This window comes from Balaenoptera acutorostrata, chromosome 17 (genome assembly GCF_949987535.1).
Source record: "Balaenoptera acutorostrata chromosome 17, mBalAcu1.1, whole genome shotgun sequence".
Lineage (NCBI taxonomy): Eukaryota > Metazoa > Chordata > Mammalia > Artiodactyla > Balaenopteridae > Balaenoptera > Balaenoptera acutorostrata.
The window spans coordinates 74390939-74405684 of NC_080080.1; the positions used below are offsets into that span (position 1 = coordinate 74390939).

A 14746-nucleotide genomic window follows, 5' to 3' on the forward strand; every position below is an offset into this window, starting at 1 on the left:
CAGATAATTCTTTATCCAGATTAGAATCCAATAATTAGGGAGCCTCATACTGGGCAGAGGTCAAGAGAAGTTCCCTGATGACAGTTGTCTGGCAAGCCCAGACACCGACCAGTTCAGAGCAGAGCAGGGCAGACGGCTACTGGAGGGTTATCTTCAGAGAAAGAGAGAAAGAAAGTAATAGCTTATACGATGTTTTTGGCAAAGCGTAGAATGGTATAAGAGATTTTACAGCACTCTTTCAGGGCTATAAAGAAGAAACAGTGATAAGGGCATTAAAAAAATTAAGCCAGGGCTTCCCTGGTGGCGCAGTGGTTGAGAATCTGCCTGCTAATGCAGGGAACACGGGTTCGAGCCCTGGTCTGGGAAGATCCCACATGCCGCGGAGCGGCTGGGCCCGTGAGCCACAACTACTGAGCCTGCGCGTCTGGAGCCTGTGCCCCGCAACGGGAGGGGCCGCGATGGTGAGAGGCCCGCGCACCGCGATGAAGAGCGGTCCCTGCACCGCGATGAAGAGTGGCCCCCACTTGCCGTAACTGGAGAAAGCCCTCGCACGAACCGAAGACCCAACACAGCCAAAAATAAAGAAATAAATAAATAAAGTAGCTATAAAAAAATTAAAAAAAAAAAAAAAATTAAGCCAAAGAAAAGGAGGCAGAATTTATAAATGCTGCATGTGAAATGAAGTGTCATTGTTACAACTCAGGAAAACCCAGATGTGAGTTTACCCAGATGTATGAAAGGTTTGTGACATGAGCCGAACTGCTAGATGGAGAAGAGGGAAAAGGAGACATCACATTGTTAACTTGTTCCCTTCCCTGACAGAAACTGAGGGATCAAGTCTAGAATTAATAAATCAAGAGATAGCAATATAAACATATTATTCAGATAGAAGCAGGCAAATATGAGAAAAAAATATTTAAAGGAATTAGTTGGGGGTTGGACTCTGGACTGGGAAAAACTTGAGTAAGATACTGCTGCTTTCATTATAAGACTTGTAGTAATATTTGACTTTTGAAAAAATGTGTATGTCTTAATTGAATGAAGGGAAATAGTAAGGGAAATAGTTAAGAATGTCTGCTCCTCTAAAGGCTTTCTGCAAGAAATCAGTTTTAGGAGAAGCCTTTAAAAGGAGGACTTAATCTGATGTGGAAGAGAAAAGTGTACCATCCAAGCGGGGTGAGCAGAATACCTGGGAAAGGAGGAAATGGCCCTGAACTGGGGGGAGGGCGCGGGTTAGGGAGAGCTGGCGCACAGTTTGGGATTGATGAGGCTTGAAACTGGGAAGTCCATCTGTAGATGACTGGAATGCCAGATATAGCTGAGGTTTAACTGAAAGGCGAGTGCTGATGACGGGTTTATGAGGCCATGAGGCACTGTGAAAACAAGCAAATCTCTGTCTCCTAAAGCCTGTGTAGCCAGAAGAAGAAACGTGAATCAGAGGCTGTTGTCTTCTGGGCAACCAACTCAAATACCAACCCTATGAGTTTCTCTTTTCAGGTTCATGAAATGAATGAATTTAGGGTCAAGGAAGTAATATGTCAAACGAAACCTTTAAAAATGTAGGCATGGCCCGCTCTGTGTGAGCCTTCAAGTTCCTGTTGGAATTTCCTAAAAAGCGGAATTATTTGCCAAGTCAGACAACTAATAACATTACTGTAGAGAAAATACATTTCTTCTTTCCTTCTCCTTCTTCCTCCTCCTACTCCTCCACCTCACTCCCCTCTCTCCCCTCCCTTTCTCTCTCTCTCACGAGCACACACGTCATTAGGTTTGGTCTTTAATCCCCTGTAACCATGTGAATTTTTTACAGTGCAGTTCATTGGTTTGTGCTTGAAAATGCCATTCCCAGGTCCCATTCCAGATTTCTCCCCGATGCCCGTAAAAGAGACCCTGTCATGTCTTTCCAAAGCTGAAAAACACCCCCAAGCAGAGTCCTTACTTTAGTAGAAGAAATGTTTCTGTTGAACATGTAGGGGATCGTGATGGGTGTGATCTCTGTGTTTTTCATCACGTCACCAGGTAGAACTGGTGTGATCTGGTTAGCCCAGTTTTCCCCAGTTGTCAGTGTGCGCCCCCTTTGAGACGCACCCAGTTCCCAGGCAGGGACACCTTGTTTCACCAATAGGTGCCCAGTGTGTGCCCTGTAAGTCACAGGAGACGGGGACCCACGGCCGCTCTGCTGCCCCAGAGGGGTGCAGGGCCCAGAGCCCCCCGCAGCCTGACACCCCCCTCCCACAGGTGCCCCGGGGATAATCAGGGGGCACCGCAGAGCCGGTTCTGGTGCTAGATTGTGAGACCTTAGGCTCAGTCACCGGCCCAAGTCCTCTGTCATCCCTAAAGTGGCAAAGTCTCCACTGCACTCACAGCCCAGACACTTCCAGTTGTCAAATTCCACGACAAAGTACTGAACTCTAAAGAGGACATGCTGAGTGGCTGCTTCACGATGAAAATAATCGTCTGTGCAGTGTCTGCTCAGCACCGAGCGCACTGAGCAGCTCGGCGGCACTGCCGCAAGAGTGTTTCCAGTTTGGGACCGACTGGGAGACCCTGCATCTGTTTGCTCCTTTCTGCCAGAGTCTGTCCTCCAGCACCCCTGCGGCACGTATAACAAGGGCAAACAAGAAGGTATTTTAAAAAGCCATCACTATTCCAGGAAAAGTCCCTCTGCAGCAACATTTCCCTGGGGGGACCTTGGGGAGAAGGGGGCAGAAGGGGGCAGGAACGACGTTTCACTTGTAAAAGACAGCCTGCCCTTAAAGAAAATTTAAACATTTTATTTAGTGATGCAGTCACTTGAACATTTTCCCTAGGCCTTTGTGCCCTATTTTAGGAACGAAAGATCAGCTCTTTCCAAAGATGCCCCTAAAATCAGCTTTCAAAAGAAGTGAAAGAAGCCACTAAAATACTGGGAGGGCAGAGAGTGAGAGCCTGCCTGCCATATCAGGCACTGATAACCTCATTTGAAAAGTAATTTCAAGTGTTAGAGAGGTAATTCTCGCCTGTCTTTGTGGCAGTTTAACAAGAATTAGAGAGATTTATCTAACAACTTGAATAAGTTACAGTAACTGCAGGGAGTGTTGGCAATTTAGGTACATTTGGGCAGATGTATCTGGGGTGCATTCTCTTTCCTTTCCATGATCTTGGGATTCTTGAGAAAACCATGGTCTTCTCTCACTCTGGGGACCTGCCTAAGTGAGGGTTTTTGAGTATCTCTTAATTGCAATGCAGTCTTTGACTTGCTATTTATGAATTACCTTCTTGGGATGAAATAATATTGAAATTGTTACCAAACCAGGTTTGTTTACCAGGTGCGCAGCAGCAAAGAAAGGATTTATTCACAGGCAGCCAAGGGAGGAGGCGGGAGAACCAGTCTCAGATCTGCCTCCCTGAAGGCAAGGAGCTTGAGATATTTATGGGATAAAGAAGTAGGGTGGTCTTAGGGGTGGGGAAAGGTGATTGGACGTGGGGAAAAGGTGAGGTAATCAGTGGTCTGCCCAAGGTGTTTCTAAGTTACATGCTTCTTCATGGAATGTATGTGTAAAAACGGAGGGACTTCCCTGGTGGTCCAGTGGTTAAGACTCCATGCTCCCGATGCAGGGGGCACAGGTTCGATCCCTGGTCGGGGAACTAAGATCCCACATGCCGCATGGCATGGCCTAAAAAAAAAAAATTTTTAATAAAACAAAATAAATAGATAAAATAAAATAAAAATGGAGGCACTTAGCATGATCTGAGTGTGCAGGTTTTGGTCCTCGACATCAAACGGTCATTTATCAGACACCTATACAGGCCCAGTTTTAGGGTCACTGGTCCCAACCAGGCTTAGCCAGCTGGACCTTGAACTAGACACAGCTGACTCCAAGTGCCTGGAAAACAACTCAGGCAAACGTCTTATTGTTTAGGCTACATGAAGCTTGGAGGGTATGCAATTTGCAAGAAAATAATTAAGGCGAGCGTGGATAGTAAAGTAGGCTGCAAGCAAATATATAGCAAACTATAAGACAAACTCAAGAATTTCTGTTAGTCACCAAGTTTCTGTTAACCCAATGGGGCACAGCTTCAGGATGGGTTTTTTAACTCTATGGGGCATGGTTTCAAGATTATTTGTGGACAAATGATCCACACCAGCAGAGAGCAGCGTGATGGTAAGAGCAGCTCTAGATTTTGACACAAATCAGTGGGTGGGTTTCATAGAAATATAAAATCAATTGGTGCAACTACTGTGGAAAACAATATGGAGGGTCCTCAAAAAATGAAAAATAGAACTACCAAATGACCCAGTAATCCCATTACTGGGTCTATATCCAAAGAAATGCAAATATAATTCAAAATAAAATATTTTGAGATATCTGCACTTTTGCATTCATTGTACCCTTATTCACAATAACCAAGATATAGAAACAACCTAAGTGTCCATCAATGGATGAGTGGATAAGGAAGATGTAAGACACACACACACACACACACATACACACACACACACACACACACACACACGCACAGTGGAACACTATTCGGCCATGAGAAAAGAAATCCTGCCACTTGTGACTTGGACGGACCTTGAGGGCAACCAAGTGAGATAAGCCAGACACAGAAAGACAAATACTGTATGGTATTACTTACAATGTGGAATCTCAATTAAAAAAAAAAAAAAAGTAAAACTCATAGAAACAGAGTGGAAAAGTGGTTGGCAGGGGCTGGGGGCGAAGGAAGTAGAGAGAGGTTTGGGTAAAAGGTACAAACTTCCAGCTACACGATGGATAAGGTCTAAGGATCTGATGTATAACATTGTGACCGTAGTTGATAACACCGTATTGTATAATTGAAATTTGCTAAGAGAATAGAATTAAAATGTTCTCACTCCCAAAAAATCAAATAAATAAATATGTGAGGTGATAAATGTATTAATTAATCAGGTGGGGGGATTCCTTTCACAATGTATATGTATATCAAATTACCACGATCTACATTTTAAATATCTTACAATTTTATATGTTAATTAAGCCTCAAAGCTGAATTTTTTTAAAAAAGAAATGTCAATAGACTCAAAGTCTCAAGGGGGAAAAAAGCGGTATAAAATCAGTATCTAATCTTAAAATCTACCGCTTGCCCTAGAATATTGTAATATACGTAATGTGGTCACACAATGTCACAAGTGTTCCCTGGGTTTGGCTGAAGTTGATAACGTGTCTTCACACAAATCTCTGAGGGTGTCTGCCTTTGGTGGAGTCCTGTGCTCGTGCCGGCTTCCTGGCTCCTTCTTGGTTTTCCTTCGTGCCGTCTTCCTGGCTCCTTCTTGGTTTTCCTACACTGAATCGTTAATTCATAAAGCACGGGTCGGTAAAAACACTTGACACCTTCTCTTGTGCTTTGCTCCACCCAGTAACTGGTCATCCAGCCTTCTCTTGAATAATTCAAAAGATAGAGACCCCTGTTTCATGAGGCAACTCGGTCCATTTTCAGAGCGTGCTGATTGTTGCTTCCATTTTTTGTATGTGTTTGTAACTCATCAGCTTTACTTCCTTGCTCTTGAGCCCTGATTCTCGTTGAAATCATCTATTGTGTTCTTCCCTATCCGGGTACCCGTAGACTCCACGACCCCATCCACTTCCCATGCAACATAGAAATGTTTGAAATTATTAATTAAATGTTTGAAATTATTAATTTCAAACTAGCCTCTTTCATGCCGTTTTTATTCTTTTCCCTGATAGTAGTTCCTCCTAGGCTGCCACTCCGGATGCTTGCCCTGGCCTGCTGTCCCCCATAGCACCCACCCCACTGCCATCCCCACTGCTCGTCAGTATCGCTGTGTGGTGAGGGTTCCCAGGAGGAGAGCCTGGCCTTCTCCTCCCATGGGATCTACCCGCACCAGCCAGGCACTTACTGACAGAGCCTAAGGCACCCTCAAAGTGAGAAGTCAAAGAAATGTTTTTGTTTGGCTGAATTCTAAACACGAGGACATTTACTGGCTTCATTTTGCTACTAATTTTATAACACATCACATGCTCCAATGGACATTTTCCCAATGTTCTTGAAAGTTTAATTAATATTTACCATGTTGAATGGCATCTTTATGAGGACCTCTGTTGGGAGGTGGAATTAAGTCTGTGATTTGTATTCCAGTTTGGATGCTGGAGTGTCACATGGACTGTAGGGCAGGGTCCTGATGTAATAATGATCAACAAGATGAGTCCTCTTGGTTGGTTAGGGTCTGTGAAAAAAACGACCTTTAGGCAAACTTGAAAACAAATTATAGACAGAATTGCTCTAGGCGGTTCCTAGGAATTATTGAAATGTTTATGCTGCAAAGGCACTTGGTTCTGAAAAATAATTATTAGGGGGTTTTTTTTACACCCTTGACAAGAGGTCCTAGAGGAAATTGAAATAAGTAATCTAGATGAGAGGGAACATTTCATTACTTATTAATCAGACAAACAAAAAGCTGAACGTCACTATGAGGTGTTTACCAGGCATATTTTCAGTCCAGTAAAACCAGAATCTTCCCTCTAGTCCTTAGAAAGAAACTGGAAGTTAATCCGAGATGAAGGCCTTGCAGTGATGGATAGAGCCCAGGGCCTGTTTCTGCCTGAAGATGAGAACCTGAGGGAAAAGGGTGACTGGAGCCAGTTTACACTGTGGCAGCAAGGTGAGCGTGCTACTTCCAGATCATTCTCTGCAACCTGATGGGAAGGGGGCACTTCTAGCGATACCTCCCAGAGCTAGGGTTCCCTGACTTAAAGGAAACTACCTGGGAAACCCAGATAATGAAAATCTACTTGTTGCTTCTTGAAACTACGTAGGAACACTCATCTGTGTGTATGTGTGTGCATGTAAATATATGGATGTGTATATGCATGTGTGTATTTGGATAAATATATGTTGTATTTTGATTTTCCTCGTCTTTCCTGTTAAATGATATGTTACAAAGAGTAGCCCTACCATACAGACGTAACTGAAGAGCCCACCATGTGCTCATCGACGCCTTAGAAAGGAGCTTTCCTGAGCCTCTTTTGCTCCTGTACCTTGGAGACGATGTTGCGTGCCAAAAGGATGTCACCGCGGTGAGAGCCGTTAGGGGTGATGACAAAGCAGAGTGACAAGTCAATAATAACTAGCGTCTGAGCTCATCAAGAATAGGAAGAGGTTCACAGTCAACCTAATATTCCTTGAGCTGAACCCAGGCCCAGGTACACAGACAGGGCCCCAATCTGTGTGTGTCCAATGAGTCAATATATCAATCTGTCCTCAAAATGAGGAGCACTGAATTTTATCTTTAAAGCTCTCTCCAACTCTCTTCCGGAAAATTCAAGTTAACCTGGATTAACGGTAGCTGAACAAAAGTGAATCCATTTTGAAGACTAAACAGCATGTGTCACACATCTTTAGCTGCAGAAAATAAGTTGAGAGGACGATAAGCAGTTGGTTTGTATTATGGGACAAATCGCACTGTTGTTTATGTCGGTATGCTTTCAGAATACTAAGATTTACACGTCAGAGAAAGAAGAACGACTTCAGTAATATTTTCAGGGAAATGTCCAACAGAAGAGACATCACATGATTTCAAGTGACTGTGTCAGCTTTTTGCCAACAAGATTTTTTTAAATAGAGCTATAATAAGGTCCATATGTGAACAACATGCTAATTTTGTCTATTGGCATCTCACTAAATGAGTCAATTCTGCTGGCCTTGAGCATTCACCAGTTCATCTGATGGCTCCGTTCCATTAACATCCTCATGCTTCATAGAAGTTACTGGGCTTCCTACACTAAGCCTTCAGAATAGTATGCATCCTGGCAGTAATTTCCGGAAACCATAGTCTCTGCTAAAAGCACATGCTTTAATAAGGTTGAAATATGCAAAGCATTATAGGGCATATAAAAGTGTTAAACAAGAAAGGAAATAAATAATGGAGACAATTTCTTTGGGGGCAACATTTTGACTTTTAAGGTTTTTGTGTATTTAAAAAATTTTTTTAATGGTAGCACAGTACATATAACTTAAAATTTACCACCTCAACTGTTTTCAAGTGCACATTCAGTGGGGTCACGTATATTCATGTTTTCACACAACCAGTCTCTAGAACTGAGTTTCATCTTGCAAAACTCAAACTCTGTACCCATTAACAACACTCCCCATTGCCCTCCCCCAGCCCTTGGCAACCACCGTTGCACTTTCTGTTTCTATGAATTTACTACTTCAGACACCTCATAGAAGTGGACTCATACAATATTTGTTAACTTATAAATTTTCATATATTTTGATTATACCTGATTTTCCATGAATTAGAGTAATTTCTTAAAATATTTTTTACTTCCTTGATCTTTGTTAAATTCTTCTTCCCACTGAATGGAATTTGCTTGTTCTTTTTTTTCTCTCTCCTTAAGTTTGACAGAGTGATCTAGTATGTTCTTTAAAAACCTCAAATTATATCTCACCTTATTTTGATTTTTTTCTAATTCCTGCTTTTATATTTTTCTTCCTCCTCATGTTCTTTTTGTTGTTTATTTTATCCGTTTTTTTTTAAACTTTTCAATCAGAACTTCTTAGTAAATTTATTTTCATTCTTTCGTCTTCATTAATAAAAGCATTTAAGGCTATGGACTGATCTCTAGATTCAGCTTTGGATACTTTCCTTAAGCTATAATTTATATTTTCACTTGTATTATTCCCCCCAGAAAAGACTTCATTTTTATCTCAATTTCCATTTCGGTTCAAAATAATTTAGAGTGTGTGTATGTGTTTTATAAGTATCTGTTTTCCAATTAGTTGCAGTCAATTAAATAGAAATTAATTTCTAGTTTTATTTTATGATCATAAAATAATACAACTCCTATAGTTGCTCTTTTAAGAAGTTTAATTAAGGTTCTTTGTGGTCTTTTGTTTGTGGTTCCAGGCTTCTGGGAGGAACCCAGTAACTGTTTTCTGGAAACAAATTTCACAGTTCAAAGAATTTTGAAGGCAGCTAGTGTTGTAGCTTGCATAGAGGCAGGGTGGCACCCCTGAGGGCAGATGCCCTGTTGGCCTGGAGACAGAGGGGAGGGAATCCTGCAGCAGGAGGAGTCAGGAAGGTGAGGGGAGGGAGGTGGCAGGGTCGTTTCTTAGCCACACTGAGAGCTCAGGTTCAGACAAGAGGCCCATGAGGATCTGACTTGTGAAGACTTAGAGGTTGTCTAGCCTAGTTAGGAAAGGATGCTGCTGGATTCTTGAAGGCCTTGAAGCCGTGGCTGCAAGCTTCATTTCTATCCATATGTAAGTGGGAATCATGGAAGTTCTCTAAGTAACCCAATCATTTCTGAAGTATATTTATTCCTTTTTAAATGATCAACGTTTTTGAGTTGGAGGAAAAAAAATAGACCGAATCAACAAATATACATAACTAATTTTTCCCCACAGATGTTTTCAAATTGCTGTGTGAATGTTACAGAACATCTGTTTTGCTCGTTTATTGTTATAACAATGAACGCTAAAACATGGTGTTAACAAATACGCCACACATGCACAGTCGTTCTTTCTTCCAGAGCCCATGGGAGATGGTGCTAACCCATCCCAGTAGCCCTTCTGGATGAGCTCAAGCTGAACCTCTGAATCCTGCTCAACGCAGTGTTCTAGGTTAGCCACTGTCAGCTGATCAGAGCTGTCATGCAAGATGAACCTATTGTCATCCCAGCAGTAAAGCCTTGAAACTGCAGAGAGATACAACCCAGCACCTTTAAAAATCTCACCTCCGTGAATATCCCTCATAAAGTGTATTCTTCACATGTAGATGAAGTATTCAGTTGATTCTTTCAGATTTGCATTGGCAGTTAGATCTCTTTCTGGGGCTATTTTTCCCAAAGAAACAAAGTTTATCACTTCTTGAAAGTTACTTTAAACTGTGTGAGAAATAATAAATTAAAAACAAAACCACACTGAGTTCAGCTGCTGGGCAGTTTTCTCCTCTGCGGAATGGTTTGCTCTGCACAGTTATGTTCAAACCCAAGAGGCAGCAAGGTGAAAATCATGCTTTAAAGCATAGCCTTTGGAGACTGAGGATCCCGAGTTGGGGTCCTGGCTGCACCACTTATTAGCGTGTGATGTGGGCTTGTTCCTGACTCTCTGAGCCTCAGATTCCTCAGCTGAAAAATGACGATGGAGATAGTGCCTCGAGTATGAGGTTGTTACCAGGATCAGTGAGCAAAGGTCTGACATACAGATAAATGATAGCGATACCAGTTTTTATTACATAATAAGCATACATTATGTAACAGTAATGGAGACATCCTTTGGTCGCCGTTAAGAACATGGACTCTGGGTCCAGTTGGACTGGAATTCCCGCTCTGCCACTTACTGTGTGACCTCTCCGTGCCTCGCTTCCTCTTCTATAAAATACGATTCTAATAGCATCTCCCTCCCTGGTGTTGAAGGCATCAGGTGAGTGGTCCCTGGCGCATGCTGAGCACCATGGAAGTGGGTTGCATTCCTAAACCCTCCCGATCACATGTGAATAGTTAAAACCACCAACGGCAATCCACGAATGACAAGATTCCCCTACAGAGAATCTGTGTTTACAGACTAGAAAAGATTTATGTGTCTAAATGGCTAGAGGTGTTCTCTAATTCACTCTTCACCAAGTGGCAATCCTAGTGACCCAACCTGTTAGGTTCCCCATTTATTAGCTATCATTCGGGTGAGGCACACGTGTTCTCCAAGGGACACGTGCTCAGCCCTCACCACTGTGCCCGTGGGAAATCCAGACACCTCTGGTTGCTCCTCAAGGGCCCAGGATTCACTTAGCTGCTGCCTGAACGCACAGAACCCACAACTGGTACTCCTGCTAAGTCATCCCCGGATCCTGCATTTAGGATGGCATGGGAAGCTAGGGCTTGAACATTCTTTATGATGTCGTATACAAGAATCTATTGGTTCACACTGACATTATCATTAAACTCATATTCAATTCGTAACTAAAAACAGCAACTAACATTTTACTCAAGAGACAGATTACTTAGGAAAAACAAATATAGAATTTGTTTTCTAAAATATCGAGGTCCATTTGATTGAGGAGACTGCCGTTAAGATACATTCCTTGTTAACTCTCATGTTATTCTCAGTATATGATTATCTTCGGACACAACTAACGTTAATTAAATAAAGTTGAACTCAGCTTTAGGTGTATCAGTACCTTGTAGGAATCCTGAACAGAGAATTACAATGTCTCTACCTTTTAAAAAAAAACCATTGTTTTCCTCCTCCTTGAGAGCAAATGATTCTGTACCTTCCTGAGCATATCTTTCTTCAGAAGCAGTGATTTTGTCAATGGTGAAGGAACTTGCATAGTCCAGGGTGCTTTAGACTATGTCCCAAAATCTGTGTTCTTGACGAGTCCCTCAGAGAAGCCCCTATCTCTCAGAGACCTCCCCCCCTCTCCCCTGAAATCCTATTCTTATCAGCATGTAAAGGATGAGATGTACATTGGAAAATACATGAAATCTCAATGAAAACTAATGTGTAGGTTATTAGAATATAGTCCTAGAAAAAGCACGTTTAGGTCAGAACTGTAACATAAGCTATTTTCCTTCCTTGAGGGCCGGGGGTTGGATTAGTTTACTGTGGCTGCTATAACAATGACCATAAATGTCGCGGCTTAAGATAACTCAGATGTTTTACCTTTACAGTTCTGGGTCTCACTGAGCTCAAGTCAAAGTGTCATCAAGGCTGCATTCGTTTTAGAGGCTGCCCACATTCCTTGGCTTGTGGTCCCCTTCCGTCTTTGGAGCCCGCAATAGCCAGTCAAGTCTTTCTCATTCTGTATCACTCTGGCACTGACTCGCTCTTCTACATTTAGACCCTGTGATTACACTGGGCCCAGCCAGTTCATCCACGATAATCTCCTTCTTTAAAGGCCAGCTGATGAGTAATCTCCATGTCACCTGCAGCCTTAATTTCCCCTTGCCACGTCACATAGCATATTCACGAGTCCCTGGGCTTAGGATGTGGTCGTCTTTGGGAGGGAGCCATTATTCTGCCTGCCACAGGGGGAAAAATAAGTATTCAACACATGCCTTGTCCGTTAGACATCCTTAGTCAAATACGGAAGTCCCAGGCTGAGTGGAGAGCTTTGGTCCTTTCTGTGCCAGTCACGGTTTATTGGAACAGGACACTATGTCTTCTTGTGTTTACTCGGCCTTCTCATTCTTACAGTGAGGAGGACAATATAGATTGTATGTGGTCAAAGCGGGATGAGTTAAAGCTTTACTGTGATTTGTTTCTAACAGTGGTTTTATCATTTATTGTTCTAGGAAGGAAAAATGAAAATGCCTGTAAAGGAGCTCCTAAAACCTGTTCTTTACTAGATAAATTCCCCGAGACGACAGGATGCAGAAGAGGACAGGTACCAAGAGTGTTTTCTGTGCTGGGAAGAACACAGTCAGTTATTAGGGGAATAAATGGGAATGCTGATGTTTACAAAGAAACGCTTATTTCCTTTGACCCACTGAATGCCTCTTTTTTCACTTGCTTTTTAATAAAACATAGTTTCATGCCCTCGACGGCAGCATTGAGGGTGGAAAACGCTCAGTGTTTATAGCTTTGTGGAAAATGGGAGTCCTTATTTGTAGTTCCTTCACAAAGAAATTAAGACGAGAATATAAATTCTGAGTCCTGCAAAGGCACTAATCTAAATTGACAGTAATTTTGTACTTTTAGCAGTTCTCCCACACCTTGGTAAATGGATGAGCAGGGTGGTACATTTTCTGTGCAGATCAAATATTCCGTCATGCAGCCGGGAACCCACGTGTGGCCGCACACGGGACCCACGAACTGCAGGCTCCGAATGCACCTGGGCTTGGTGATTCCCAAGGAAGGCTGCAAGATCCAATGTGCCAACGAGACCAGGTATGTTTCCTCCCATCACTTTCTCTCTTACTCATCACCTCCGAGGATGGATGTTCGTTATGACAAAGCTATGCTCAGTTGGATTATTTCTCTTTCTTTGTAACTGAAGTAGACTGGAGTGGGCGGTACTTATCCAACTTCTTAGTCCGTGTCCCATCTCTGTGCTTTCCGTTGGTCTGGAGATACTCCCCAATTCCAGGACGGCCCTCCTTAATCATTTCTCCCCAGAGCATTCTTGTCTGCTTGATGAGCCTTCTTGCTTCTCTTTCTAGATGGACAGACTTGCATTCAGTCAGCTAACTTGTACTAAACCCTACACATATTACACATTGTGTTTATTGCTTTACACCGTGAACTATGCATCAATACAAAGAGTCTCCTTCCTGAAGAAAACACCCTGTGATATTTGTATGTCTTGCTCTAGAGGACACAGCATGGTGCGATGGACTGGACGTGGCTCCCGTTTCAAATCCCAGCTGTGCCGACTAATCCTGTGTAACCTTGGCCAGTCCCTTAATCCCCTGCAGCCTCAGCCTGCTTACTTATAAAATCGGCGGATGTTGCTGTCTGCTTTGCAGGATTGTTGTCCAGATTAAACGAAATAATGCCTACAAGGCACTTAGCCCGGGTACCGGCCTGAGAAGGGACATGGTGAATGTTAGGGCAACTTCTTTTGATGCCTTTGCCTGTCCTGATCCTATTACTCTCTTCCCCTGGAATGCCCACCTTTTCACCCATCCAAAATAAACCTATTACTAAGATCCAATTTTGTTCCTGAAAAGGAACCTCTCCTTTGCCTTCTTAGAGTGTTTACAGGGTATATTCTCAGTGATCCCGCTCTTTATTTCCATTGCTTTTTATTAATTGGTATAGATTAGTCTAATCTCTGGGACTGAGCTGTAAGTGCCTGGAGGGCAGAAACCGAGCTGTCTTCTCACACATTTATCACGGCCCGTGGTGGAGGTCTGCTGGAGGGGTGTTCAGGAGTGTACTGCTTGTTCGTTTGGTTATTGGCAGACACCTGCCTGCCCCGGGCCTGGGGCAGCAGCCCACCGTGCCGTGAGGGATTCTGAGATGACTCACACTGGGGTCTTCCCCCACCAGAGGTGTCCAGTCAGGGAGAAAACACAGCTCGAAAGTCGTGAGTCATAAGAGAGGCTCAGGCAAGGATGCTGCAGGTGGTCAGTGGGCAGGCAGCTCATTTGCTGCTGAGAATTGGGAACCTTGACAGTGGTGGCTTTTAAAGACAGGAAGGATTTGGACATTAAAAGCTGGAAGAGAGGGGCACTCGAGGCCGAGAGAACAGCAACAGCATAGGCACGGAAGCCAAAAATTACAAGCCACGTGTGAGGAATATTGAGTGCTTTCAGCAACCAAGAGCGTGAGATACTGTTACGAGGTAAACTGACCTTTAAATTCTGGTAAATTTTTGCAGAATGTATTTGAACATATATGATTTGAATCAGGCAGCGCCAAACCAAAGGTGGTTAGGAGCTCTCCACCGGCAGGAGCTGGGGGCCAGGTTTTTATAGAGGAGATGCTGAAGCGAAGCAAGGAAATTGTTTGACTGGTTATAGTGTAAGTGGTTGCCTTATTTGGGAAAGGCTGCTGGCTATTTGTGATTGGTTGTTCTTAAGTTTCACTTTCTCAGGTTCCAGTGAATTGACTCTGGCGTAGGTTTTGCTTTGCTACGAGGCTACCAAGGCATTAGAACACCTCCGTCTAATGGCCTCCTTGTTTCGTTACTTTAACATACGGAATAAGGTTGGAAAGTGAGAAAGTGAATTAGAAGCTAAATCATGGAAGGCTTTGAATACAAACTAGTGGGATCAGATCTCTTTTAGGAAGGCGTTCTGGAAACCCTGGGTGTGTC

The 14746-nt window shown here is 43.0% G+C and overlaps 1 protein-coding gene across 5 annotated transcripts in view; it reads left to right on the forward strand.

The window, feature by feature from the left end:
* ASPH (aspartate beta-hydroxylase) overlaps positions 1-14746 on the forward strand; it is a 268977-nt gene that overhangs the window by 202227 nt on the left and 52004 nt on the right. For all 5 annotated transcript variants that reach the window (XM_057532092.1, XM_057532093.1, XM_057532090.1 and 2 more), the window contains 3 exons: positions 6511-6646; positions 12279-12370; positions 12740-12873. In XM_057532092.1, the coding sequence (XP_057388075.1) occupies positions 6511-6646; positions 12279-12370; positions 12740-12873 (362 nt within the window). The remainder of the gene's footprint in view (positions 1-6510; positions 6647-12278; positions 12371-12739; positions 12874-14746) is intronic.